At 46.2% G+C, this 13632-nt stretch overlaps 1 protein-coding gene across 1 annotated transcript in view; it reads left to right on the top strand.

Annotated features, from left to right (window-relative positions):
- The first annotated feature begins 9635 nt into the window (after nt 1–9635).
- LOC143736380 (uncharacterized) overlaps nt 9636–13632 on the top strand; it is a 57812-nt gene continuing 53815 nt past the window's right edge. Inside the window, exon 1 of the mRNA XM_077227120.1 lies at nt 9636–9767. Coding sequence (XP_077083235.1) covers nt 9719–9767 — 49 coding nt within the window. The 5' untranslated portion in view covers nt 9636–9718. The remainder of the gene's footprint in view (nt 9768–13632) is intronic.

The raw sequence follows: 13632 nt of genomic DNA, 5'->3' as shown, positions 1-13632 counted from the left end.
GTGGAAGGCGAGGACCAGCCGGCCGCATCACAAATATCACTAATGGGAATGCCAGATGACCAAGCCCATGACGAGGCCATACCTCTGGTTGAATGGGCCTTGACGCCTATAGGGCAAACTTGACCCGCTGCGGTATAAGCCATAGAAATAGCATCCACTATCCATCTAGACAGTCTTTGCTTAGTGACTGGATCCCCCTTGGATCTACCACCAAAGCAGACAAAAAGCTGTTCTGATTGTCTAAAAGACGCAGAACGCTCCAGATAGATTCTCAGCGCTCTGACAGGGCAGAGAAGATTAACCTCTCCATCCTCTGCAGAAGGAGGGAGGGCTGATAACGTCACCACCTGTGCTCTGAACGGTGTTGAGAGCACTTTAGGAACGTAACCATGTCTGGGCTTGAGGATGACTCTGGAGTCATCTGGACCCCACTCCAAACATGCAGGGCTCACAGAGAGTGCCTGCAGATCTCCCACTCGCTTGATAGATGCCAAAGCCATAAGGAGAGCGGTCTTCAGCGAGAGGGGTTTTAGATCAACCGATTGGAGCGGTTCGAAAGGTGGACCTTTCAGAGCCCCCAGGACCGTGGAGAGGTCCCAAGATGGCACAGATGGAGGTCTGGAGGGGTTCATTCTCCTAGCACCTTTAAGGAATCTGACGACCAGGTCGTTTCTTCCTAGTGACTGGCCAGCCACCAGAACATGATGTGCTGCTATGGCTGCCACATACACTTTGAGCGTGGACGGGGAGCGACCCGCATCCAGCAGCTCCTGTAAGAATGAGAGAACTACAGATATCTCACATGACTCTGGGTCAGCCTGATTTTTCGAGCACCAGCTGGAAAAACCCGACCATTTCGAAGCGTAAAGGCGCCGAGTCGACGGGGCCCTGGCTTCAGATATAGTGCTTAAGACCTTCTCAGGAAGGTCTTTGGGTACCCGTTGAGGGGCCACACATGGAGGGCCCATAAATCGGGTCTCGGATGCCACAATGTCCCGTTCGCCTGTGTGAGGAGGTCTTTCCTCAGAGGGACAGGCCATGGGATTGTGTCCGATAACTGAACCAGTTCCGGGAACCACGGTCTGGTTTTCCAGAGAGGGGCCACCAGAAGGACTGGGCACCCGCTCTCTCTGACCCGTTTGATGACTTGTGGAATCATCGAGACGGGGGGAAAGGCATAAAGGGGACGGTTGGGCCAGACATGGGCCAGCGCGTCCCTGTCCTTCGAGAAGAACAATTTGCAGTGGGTGTTGATTCTCGAGGCGAACAGGTCGACTTCGGCCTCGCCAAACACCTTCCATATCAGACTGACCGTCTGTGGGTTGAGGGACCACTCGCCGAGGGGAGTGTTGCCCCGTGAAAGCATATCCGCGCCCACATTCTGGATGCCCGGTATATGCGCTGCTCTCAGAGAGCTCAGGTTGGTTTGTGCCCATAAGAGGAGGTCTCTCGCCATCGCATGCAGGTTTCCTGACCTGATGCCCCCCTGGCGATTTATGTAGGCCACCACTGATATATTGTCTGTGCGGACTAAAACGTGGTGACCCCTGAGGTTCGACAGAAATGCTTTCAGGGCCAATCCAACTGCTTTCATCTCCAGACAGTTGATATGTAAGCTCTGCTCCGTGCTCGACCAGAGGCCGGATGCAGGCATGCCCTCGTGCAGCGCTCCCCAACCCAGGTTGGACGCATCTGTAAGAACCATTTTCCTTCTGGAAATTGTTCCCATTGTCACCCCCTCGTGGTACCAGTTCTGCGCTCGCCAGGGAATCAGGGTTCTTAAACAACCGTGATTTACCATAATGCGCAAGTTGCCTGACTGCCATGCGTGAGTTGGCACACGCCGTTTCAGCCAATGCTGCAGCGGGCGCATGCGCAGTAATCCCAAGCGGAGTACTGGCGATGCTGCTGCCATGAGACCAAGCAGTTTCTGAAATTTCTTCAGTGGCGCGTGCTCGCGCGCTCTGAAAGTGCCTGTAAGCGCTCGCACTGAGAGCGCGCGCTCTGGTGTGAGTCGCGCTGTCATCGCTCTCGAGTCTAAAACTGTACCCAGAAAGATCACACTCTGGCTGGGGGTTAGTTTGCTTTTTGACACATTGATTGTGAAACCCAGGCATTTTAGATGGCTGAGAATCAAATCCCTGTGAGCTAATAGCTCGGTTCTCGACTGTGCCAGCACCAGCCAGTCGTCGAGATAATTTAACACACGCACTCCCTGATGTCTCAGGGGAGAAAGCGCTGCATCCACACACTTCGTGAATGTACGGGGTGCTAACGATAGACCGAACGGCAGAACGGTGTATTGATAAGCTTGGCCCTCGAAGGCGAATCTCAAGAATGGCCTGTGACGAGGGTTTATCTGAATGTGAAAGTAAGCGTCTTTCAGATCCATTGTGACAAACCAATCCCCCGTGCGCACTTGCGCGAGGATATGTTTGATAGTTAACATTTTGAACGGCCGTCTCATGAGAGCTTTGTTCAAATGTCTCAAATCTAGAATGGGTCTGAGACCGCCGTCTTTTTTCGGAATCAGAAAATAGCGGCTGTAAAAACCCATGTGTTTTAGCGCGGGGGGGACTAATTCTATCGCCCCTTTTGCTAATAGATTCTGTACTTCGGTGCGAAGCACGTGACCCACGTTGCTTCTCACCGAAGTCTCGAGAACCGCCTGAAATTTCGGGGGTCTGCGAGCGAATTGGAGCGAGTAACCTCGCTTTATAGTGTTTATGACCCAACTCGACACACCGGGGATAGCTTGCCAGGCTAGAACACGTGTGGCTAGGGCTTGACACACTGACTGGGGCTGGTCGCCTAATGTAGGGGGACCGGATACCCTTATCATGTGATTTGTGCATACATTGAGTATTGGACTGACTGTACAGGCATTCGCGTGTGGGGAAGTCAGTGTTACAACAGGGGAGGGGCCGCCTAGTGAAGGGGGACCTGATACCCTTATATTGTGATTTGTGCACACATTGAGTATTGGACTGACTGTACAAGCATTTGCGTGTAGGGAAGGCAGTATTATAACGGGGGAGGGGCCGCCTGATGAAGGGGGACCGTGAACCCACGTGTTGTGTTTGTGAAACATACTCTTTTTGTGCTTTATATGGGTCGCCGTGAAAACGGCGTTTGTTTGCAAGAACGCGCTTACTGTTGCGGGCCTGTTTGCAGTAATAAAATCCCCAGCCACCTGAACTGAACAAGGGGCTGTGGGAAGTTTTGTTGACTTCTTCGAGGGTGGTCCGGCGAGTGCGGGACCCGTGCCCTCTCTCTTTCCCATGCTAGGACGACTTTGGCGGCGCTGTGTGAGGCGCGGCGCTTGGTCTGGGGCCTTGGCGTCGGGGAAGCGGGAAGCGCTTGGTTGCTCTCGGCTGGCGCTGGGCATCAGCCGCAGGGCGGGGCTGAGAGGCCTGCTTCGTGGGCTTTGTTGGCCGAGGCGTCGGCGGGGCTAGCTTGTGAGCACTCGACGCCGAGCTAGAGCGCTTAGGCAGGAAGTGACGCATGGCCTGGGACGCTTTCTGTGCCTCGGTGTATCTTTCTGAGAACCCCTTCACTGCCGGGCCGAAGAGGCCGGTGCTGGATACTGGGGCGTCGAGGAACTTTGTTCTCTCCGCGTCCTTAATGTCAGTGAGGGTAAGCCAGAGGTGGCGCTCGAGCACGACCAAACTCGCCATATTCCTCCCGATAGCCTGCGCTGTGGCCTTAGTAGCTCTCAGGGCCAGGTCTGTGGCGCTCCGAAGGTCCCGAAAAGCCTCAGGGTCCGGGCCAGCCTCGTCCATAGACCGGAGGAGTTTGGCCTGGTAAACCTGCAGCACGGCCATCGTGTGCAGGGCCGATGCAGCCTGACCGGAGGCGGAATACGCGCGTCCGGCGAGGGCTGAAGTGCTACGGCACGGCTTGTTGGGATGCACAGCTCTAGTTCGCCAGCTAGCAGCTGTGTTCGGGCAGAGATGAGCGGCCAACGCCTCTTCGAGGGGCGGCAACGACTCATAGCCTTTTTCCGCTGCTCCGTCCACGGAGGAGAGCGTCGCGAAAACTGCGGGGCCTCGTGTAGAATAAGGAGTGCGCCAGGCCTTGGTAAGCTCCTCGTGTACCTCAGGAAAAAATGGCGCTGGCTTGTGACGAGGGGCCTGTTGGTGCCCTGGCAGAAACCAGCCATCCAGCCGACTTCGAGGGGGTTCAGCGGGCGCGGCCCACTCGAGCTCGAGGTCCGCTACGGCCTGCGTCAGGATCCGAAGCATTTCCGCGTCGGAGTTAGTCCTGGTAGCTGAGGCGTTGGGCGTTGGCTGGGAAGCCATGACGGGGTCGAAAGAGCCCGGCCATTCTTCCTCAGACGCAGCGATAGACAGGCTGTCGTCGTGCTCGCTAGGCCCGCCGAAGGAGACAAGGCCCGCCACGTGGGGGGGGGGGGGGGCGCTGATCTCCCTCGAACAGGACCGGAGATGAACGGGTTGGAGAGAGTGAGGCACGCGGGGACGAGGCCGGCGTGCGTTCACTAACATCCATGTTCTCCGGCTGCCGTTGGCTGCGGCGCTTCTTCTTCCTTGGCTGAAGTAGGGCCGGAAAAGGAAGCGCGGGAGAGGCGGCGTCGCCGTCACGGGAGAGGGCTAGCCGAGTTCGCAGCACGGAGATAGGCATGCTCTCGCAGGCCGCACATCCGCCGGCAGACAGTGCATTCTCCGCGTGGTGAAGTCCCAGGCATGGAATGCAGCTAGCGTGTTCGTCCGCCTCGTGCAGCTTGCATCCGCACGTGGCGCAGGTCTTAACACGATGTATTTGAACAACGCTCGTACAAATAATACAATATACAAAGAGCAATGAAAAGGATATCGCCGGATAGCCACAGGAGAGACGGCGTCAGGAGAAACACGGTGAAATGTGTCGTCTGCTGAACTGTAGCTGGCTCAGGCTGAAGGCTTGTTCGACGGCGAAGGCTCAATAAATGGTCAGAGACGTGAAGTTTGTCGCTGAAGGAGTAAAATCTGCTATAATGGCGAATTCGGGGGCTATTATAGACTGAGGTCACGCCCCCTTGGCGGGCTCTGACGTGTATGACGCAGAGTGATCTCATTGGTTGCACGTCAGAGGCGCCTGCGCCATTGGATGTGCAGTTGCCGCAGCGCAGCCTATGAGCGAGCCAGACGCTCATGTTCTAGCTGTGCAGCTGCAAATGCGCTTTACATAAAGGCTTCAGTAAATCGAGGAAAAGGAGTTTCCCCCCCACTGCGTATAGCTACGCAATACGAAGTGACCGTTCGAAAGGGAACTCGCCAAGTCACTTGCCCTATTCGCCACTGGTTTTCTTGACACCACAACTCTACATCTCTCCTCTGCCCATTGTTCCTCCCCCTGACTACTATCTCGCCTAGGAGGCTCATAATTATAGGCCTGTGGGCCATCATAAGCATGTTCGTCCACATCGGTGAACTCGGTTTCTTCATTCGCATCCATTGTAATCTGAGCTTGAACTTGACCAGACTCCCTCGCCGATCGTCACTTCCGGTTAGTGCTTTACAGATGTGGAAGTTATTTTATCACAATTTATCTCAAAATATCGTTAATGGCTAAATATATATTACTCCAGTTAAGAAAATCTAGTTGTTCTATCATCAACATACACTATGCTATATAGGGGTGTCCAACCTGCATGTTGCTCTTTAATGGGAATATATCAAATTAAAAAGCATAATAATGGGTTGTGCAGTCATTGTAATGTAGAAGAGACAGTTGAACATGTAATACTGTAATACTGTAGGCTACATTGCATGAAAATGAAAGACGAATGTTGCTTATAAAATTAAAGGAAAAAGGAATCCAAAATATGTCACTAAAAAATCTGTTGGCAAGAAAACCTCATCAAGTATGAAAGATGAGGTGTGGCAATATATAAAAGCAACACGATTATATTTGAGAGTATAAATAACTTAGGCTATAAGGAATCTGTTTTTTTGTTTGTTTGTTTGTTTGTTTGTTTTTGGCAAGAGTAGTCCTTCCGCATTGATGCTCCACACTCCAGTTCAGTTATTGGCGGTAATGCACCTGAAAGTGGGTTTGCCAGCCGCCAATAAACAAGAAGAAGAAGAAAAAGAAGAGCTACTAGAGATTAGAAATATACTGTTAAATATTCAAAGCTAACAGTTCAGTTCTGTTGGGTTCCAGCACACATTGGAATTAGAGATAATTAAAAGGCATATGATTTTACGGTGGCCGAGAGATGTATGATCAACAAACGTATGATTTAGCTAAAAAAGGCACTAAAAAATAAAGAAATAGAAATAAATGTTTCAACAGGGAAAGTAAAAAATAAGAAGGAAAATATAGGAAGGAAGAAATAGTAAACTGTAAGGGGTGTACAGTTAAAGACCCAGAACCAGATATGAAGAATGAAGACCCAGAGTCAGAATTATAAAAAATTAAAGAAAATATTTACTGAAGATAGTTTGCAGTTTCATCAGCAGAAGTCAGCTTCAATACTCGCACAGGAGTTCGTAGGCCGCCCTGCTTACAGTTACAAAGATCACAGCAGTTATATCATGTCCAAGGTCTAAGCTACGTCATTGCTTACAGGATGAATGATTCTCATTGGCTATGAAATAGATAAACACAGTAATTTTCCACACATATACAGATAGACTGAAGCATATCTCCATCGATTATGCAGCTGAAGTTAGGCACGTCGTGACCATCCAGGTCGCAGATTTGGGTTGCTGGGCGCCAGCATGTCCAGAACAACAACTCAGTCAATCTCCAATAATGCCAGTGGTTCCTTAACCTGTAACCAAGAAGACTAACACACACACCGACACACAGCTTTTCCAAGGTTGGATTTGGCCAGGCTCTAACTATAAACAGGAGAGTCCTCTCAAAACATCAAGATAATGCGTTCTTTCTCTCAAGGATAGCTAAACTTTAGTCTAACTGGAAAGTAAGGCTTTAACAAAGAAATGGCCCCTTCAATGACCCCTATATGTTTTAACACATTGAAGACCTTTCTCAATCACAAAACAAGTCCCTATTTCATTTATGGAAGCTGGGTTAAATAAGCAAGCACTGCATTCAGATATCAAATACAGACATTAAAGAATACATGAAAAGAACATTTCAGTGATCACACAGGTAACTTTTATAACAAAGTAAAATCTCTAGAGAAGTCATTCAACTCATTTGATATTTAGAAGGAAAAATATTGATTAATACCTTAATTATAATCAATCAGTACATATACATTGAAGCAGCAGTGGATTCTGATCCACCCCCTTCAAAACACAAGATTGAGAATGTGACATAGATCGAATGCAACACTGAAGCTGGTAGGAAAAGGAAAGGGTTTATGCACAGAATGTCAAACACAGGAAGAAGATGTGAAACATGTTTTATTTAGATGTAGGAGATACATGAGCAGAGACAAAGATGGCAAGAAATGGACGATAACATTGAGGATATTCTTGGGGAACAAGGAATGCAAAGCGACAAAAGTAGAACCTTATTTAGTTTCCTTAAAGACAGTGATTTAATGAGAAGAATTTAGGAAGGGAAGGAAGAAGAACGGAAGGGGGGAAAAGGGGGGAAGGGAAGAAGGAAAAGGAGAAGAAGGGAAAAGAAAGGAAAAAAGGAGAACAAAAAGAAAGGGGGAAAGGGGAGAGGATGTATATATTTAGTTTGGCCCCTTATCATTGAATAGCCAAAAGATTACTGCAACACTCTACACACTCCTGTACAGTAGGTGGCGGTATGCAACAAATAAACGATGCAATCTGCCAGGAAACTAAAATAAGAAGAAAAAGAAGAACGAGAACCCAGCTAGGGAGGATCCAAATGGAATATGCATTATTAGCCTTTTTTTTAAAGCCTGGAAATAAAACGTTTTTTTCATTTTGGTCTTCATTTTGCTATTCCATGGGAATTTATGAACTAGCAAAATCCTGTAAAACAACCTCTGTAACAGACTACAATCGTGTGCCTTTACTGCCTTGTGTTCTGAGCAGAAGATCATTAGACTGTTTCTTAGTCTTTAACATTGCATCGGCCAATGCAAAAGTTGAGGCAAACACTATTTTCATACAATGGAAATGAACTTCTCAATGTTCATGTAACTGATGCCATTAAAACAGGTCTGATTAACTAATGACAAATTAAAAATATTTTAACCGTTATGTTTGTTATCGAGTTTGTTATAAGAAATAACACTAAATCAAGTGTGGAGTGATCGTTGTGTGTCTCGGTACATTCAACACTCTGATAAACTAAACTTTACCTTCAACATTTTAGGATTCAACCTTTGACCTTTACACAATCATTGAAAATATGAGCACAATGTCTCACAAAATGTAACTTTAAAACACCCGTGTCCAAACTGGGTCGTGGAGGGCCACTGTCCTGCAGAGTTTAGCTCCAACACCGGCCTGAAAGAGCTTGAATATCTGGTTCAGATGTGTTTAACTGGGGTTGGAGCTGAACTCTGCTGGACAGTGGCCCTACAGGAGCAGGATTTGTGCAGACATAATGGATAAAGGTGAGGGCATATTCTTGGTTAGTACACTAGATTGCGCTCCAGTAGTACACAATGTATAGCTACTGCTTTTAGTGCACACACTTAATGTTTAAATTAAATACTGGGCAATAATATAAAAAGGGCAAAATGTGTGATGCTGTTCAAAAACTGTAGCAATGTGGTATCAACCACCTCTGTTATTGTTAGTGTAAACAATTTTACTCTCTACTAAGAAGATCTGATCAATTTTGCAGAAGGAATATCTATAGTAAATATTTTGGCAACAGCTATTACAATGCATTATGTTTTGTTAATGCAGAATTTTCTTCTTTTTTAAGTGGTGGACACTATTAATAACCCTAATATGAGCAATAATAATAATATGCTTGGCAAAGCAAAAGGCACATTTCAGACATGGTTCCGCCTATTCTAGTGGTCAAATGATGTTAGTTTAATTTCTGAGGTTGTTTACATCTTACTTTTGAGAGCTACGTGGTCTGTTGCACAAAGCCGGTTTCACTTGCTATCCAGGTAAGTTCAAGATTATTTTGAGCAAACTCTGTTTATCTGGGCTCAAGAAGGTGGATTGGTTTTTAGCAGTGTTCATGGAAACCTATACTTAAGTTACACGGCTTACTTGCTTCGAAGCAGGTTTTATTTTGGGTTGGAGATCGCAAACCCAAACTGGACAAATCAGCTGCGAGTAAAGATGTAATAAAGCCCCGCTGTATCTCTCGCTCCAATTATAACAGTTTAGTGAAAACATTTCAGAGACAAAATTGCTCATCTTTCGCTTCTAATTATTATCAGTGAGAAAGAAATCAATGACGCACCACCATAGACTCCCATACACCTACTAGAAACACCCTCACTCGCATTCACTCCCATACACCTACTAGAAACCCTCACACGCAGCATCTGATTTTTGTTGTTGTTGATACAAATGTTATACAAAGTATAATGTTGTAATTGTACAAACATTTTAACTTTGCAACTTGATATTTACGATGCTGATCTTTAAAACGCGTCCTAGTATTTTAAAATTGTCCACTGTACAAATAGAAGCCAAAAAAACGTGATGAATTCTACGTAACGTCCCACTCAATGTTTTGGTTAAACCTAGCCTACTTTCATTTTCCTTATAGTGACGTCGGCGTTAAAGCAAATGAACGGAAAAAAATAATGTATTAAAAATCGACACTTATTTTAAGGAAAACCAGTGAAATGCTTCTCTTTATTTTGCCCTCATTGCTCTGGTGTTTACATCACCGTGGTAAGAAATTTAGACACTTTCTCTTCCGGCTCTCAGGAAAAAGCAAAAGTATTGGTCGTGTTTTGTTGTTGTTATTTCTGATGTGGCTGCGTTTACTTGGCGAACATGCGATAATCGTGATCTGATCAAACATATCGAAATCGGATCATTAAGCCAATCCACGGCGTTTATATTTGTTTACACACCAATATTTAAACTAGTTAGGAATTTATCACGCAAGCGTTCGAAAGGAGGAAGCTTCAAATAGCTTTGTAGTGAACAAAACTGGCAGTTCCCATATCCACACGGGACTATGATGATTTGTTTATGTAGTTACAATCGAAGATATGGGAGAAACGAAGCTTTTCACTGTTCCGAAGCGTTCGAAACGCCACATACTGGTGATCCCTGCTGGTCAGAACAGTGTAAATGAACCAAAAACGAAGGCAAACATGCATAAAACACTTTTACAAACTCATTGCAAATATTTAATTGAAAGTAAAATCTATGAAATGCAATTAACTAATCATCTAATAAGATTAAATATCAAGTGTCTGTATAATATGTGTCTGTCTAATATGTGTAGAAGCTGATCGAGCCATGTATCAATGGCTCGATCAGCTTCTACGATTTCAAAACGAAAGTGCGTCACAAGCTCAGTGCCAGTAGTCCACCTCATTCTGCGGTATAATGACAGAAACGCAGCTACACAACTAGATCGTCGGTCTAATCATATTCTTTTGACTGAATTCCCAAAAAGAAAAATGTTTAAGTTTTTGGAAAAAAAAACAATTCTGAGAAATCTAAGACTAGTCAGTAGTTAATACCATATAGCAACTGTCAAAATGATTGATTGACAGGTGGGCGTGGCTTTCCTTTGATCTTCCCCCGCCCCTTCCGGTTCCTCCCCTTCCTGTCCCGCCCCTTGTCCCGCCCCTTCCGGTTCCTCCCCTTCCTGTTACCTTTGACCTAGTTCCGCCCCTTCCTGTTACCTTTGACCTAGTTCCGCCCTTTCCGGTTACAGCTTCTGTCAAAATGATGGATGGTTACCTTTGACCTAGTTCCGCCCCTTGCGGTTACAGCTTCTGTCAAAATGATGGATGTGTGACAGTTAGTTTGGTCGTTTGAAGTTCATTTGATCAAGAAAAGGGAGGTATTGGTCTTTGATATTAACATAAGCTTTGATGTTACAGTTACAAAGTGATGTGACAGTTAGTTTGAGATGTATTGGCTTTGATGGTGACAGTTACTTTGATTGTTTGAAGTTGGTGTTTTGGTCACCGCCCCTGCATTCCTGAGCAGCAGCATGTATAAATGGGTCAGCCGTGTTCTACAAAAACTAGAAAGAGAAACATGAGCTACACAAGCATGGACAGTTTATCCTCCCCCAAAACCCCAGAGGCGGGGTTGAGCAGCAAGATTTTGGAAAGTCTGCCTATGGCTCCGAGAAAACCTTTCGGCCACATCCGTTTAACCAATTTTCTCCATGAAATTTCGGAATGGACTGAAGGTGAATTCATGATGTCTAGTAACTGTGTATTTGGGTACAAATTTCACAAACCATCGCGAGTTGTTATGCTCTACACCGTTGACGGTCCAGGAGAGTTCCAGCCTGGGGAAGACCCGTGTGTTGTATTTCCTGAAAAAGACTGGTCTCTATTTTACAAATTTGTCTGGAAGGATCTGAATGACGCCGGCGAAGAGCCTTTGTACACTGCAGAGTGGGATGGAGTAACTCCGAATGTCCGCTACCGTGTGGTAGGTGACCATACTAATAAGGAGCCTAATGATTCTGTCTACATATTCTGCTGTAAAGACAAGACAAAGCTCAGCAGCACTCAGTCTGGAGTTATCCTGCCTAATGAGCATCACAATCTGTATGAAATGCAATTTTTGTTCAAGTGGGGCGATCTGAATATAATGAGTAATGTTTTTTCAACCATCAACAAATTGTTCAAATGGGCCGACATGCATGACGGGTACAACAAAATCAAAGTGCAGCTGTTCCAACCTGAGAGATGCGTGCGCAGCAGTTCATTCACCAAGCCGTCCGCCCCCATTCGCTACAGCCATGCGAAAGCACGCCTGTCAGACCCTCCCAAGCGTCGTTTTTTTTTAAACCATGGTCCACGCCCACCTCTACTACAGCGCTCATAAATTCCGGCGATCGGACCCTCCCAACCATCATTTATAAACCATGGCTGAAGAAGGCGCTTCAGAACCGGTGCATGTGTGCAGCTGCGGCATCTCTTTCGGCAGCATTCTCGACCCACCCGACGACAACGCAACCCCTCATATTCTGACCGACGACTGCGGACCATCGGACCACCACCACAAAGACTGGGCCCCGGCCAAAACTACCAGACGTCGCATAGCCTTAGCACCGTGCTTTGAAAACGATTGGGCTCCGAGTGAACCATCGGACCTCGAAAACGACTGGCCTCCGACTAAAACTATCAAACGCCGCTTAGACTGGGATTCGTACATCGAGTGCGACTGCGGTTGCAGCAAACCTTCATCACCATCCAGCGAAAACCTTGAAACTCACAACCCGACTTACCTCATCAATCCCCGCAAAGACTTGGAATCGAGCGACACACCTAAAATCATCAGCATTGTGTCTCTTGCTAAACCCGGTTTGGACGCTACAGACGGATGTTTCAGCGACATTGGATTCAAAATCATAAAAGCCGCGACCGTGGTTTTGTTGCAGCATCTCATCGCTGACAAGCTGAAGGCCGACTGCGAGGGCTGTGAGATTGATCATCCCAGCCAGCTGCAGCATTCCTGTCTGTTTGACCCTCCCAACTACTACTTCGACACACACTTTGACGAACTTTCAGGCAAGCTGTTTAAACCCTATTTTCATTCCATCATCAGTGTCCTCCTGAACCGGTGTGGGTTAAAATCTCAACCCCACCGAATTCAAGGAACAGTCGGGAGTATTCTACACGAATTAAAAGACGAACCATTCATCACCGCTAAGCTAGAAGAAATCAGGGTGAGACTTCTGGACAAGCCCTGCAAGGAAATCATCAACGACGTCGTTGATCTCTGGCAAGGTCTTCCAATCGTGAATGGCGAGTGACCAGGCCGAGTCCAGCATGGGTGCAGCCTGTAGCCTAAAGTGCTGTATGGAATTCATGTTTAAAGACCATTACAGAATCCAGATGACCGATCTAATGAGCAAGATTATTATGGACGCATCCCACCCCGATACTCCGTGTTATGACACTGTGCGTGAGGCAAATCTCAAGAAACAAATGGTTCATATAAGAGGACTGTCTAATTCATGGGATGATTTGACGGACAAATGTGTTAACGGTAACGATCCGCCCGGTGATATGATAAAACAGGTTCTAGATATGATGTGTGAATCACAACGCCCGCTTCGGGTCAACGATGTGTTATGTACTTGTACTTATGTGGCGGATGTGTGTACCGAACTGGTCAAGAATTCAAAACAATATGACTCTGATGATGATGATGACGTGGTCAAAATTGTGGACGTGATTAAAAACGTCGACAAAATTGTTGTAATGTATGTTGATTACATCCTAGATCGTAACATGATGGCCTGCCGTGACTTTCTCTTTTGGCTGGATTCAGCATAATATTATGTAACCTCATTATATCCATTCTTTACTATGTAGTTATTTTACTTAGTTTTTTGTACTAAGATCATTATATTCAATTTACTTAGATTTTTTTCTGTTCTATTAATATCGTTATATTCAATGTACTTGGCGTCTGATTTATAATATGCATGTTTACTATCTTCTATTATAACCATTTTACTCAGTGTCTGATTTATAATATGCATGTTTACTATCTTCTATTATAACCATTTGACTTGTATCATATCCTACAACATTTTTAATAAAAG

Source organism: Siphateles boraxobius, unplaced genomic scaffold (assembly GCF_051911475.1).
Source record: "Siphateles boraxobius isolate OS27281-9 unplaced genomic scaffold, OSU_SipBor_1 13, whole genome shotgun sequence".
Taxonomy (NCBI): domain Eukaryota; kingdom Metazoa; phylum Chordata; class Actinopteri; order Cypriniformes; family Leuciscidae; genus Siphateles; species Siphateles boraxobius.
The sequence above is the reverse complement of the archived record's forward strand: the minus strand, read 5'-3'. Positions and strand labels throughout refer to the sequence as shown.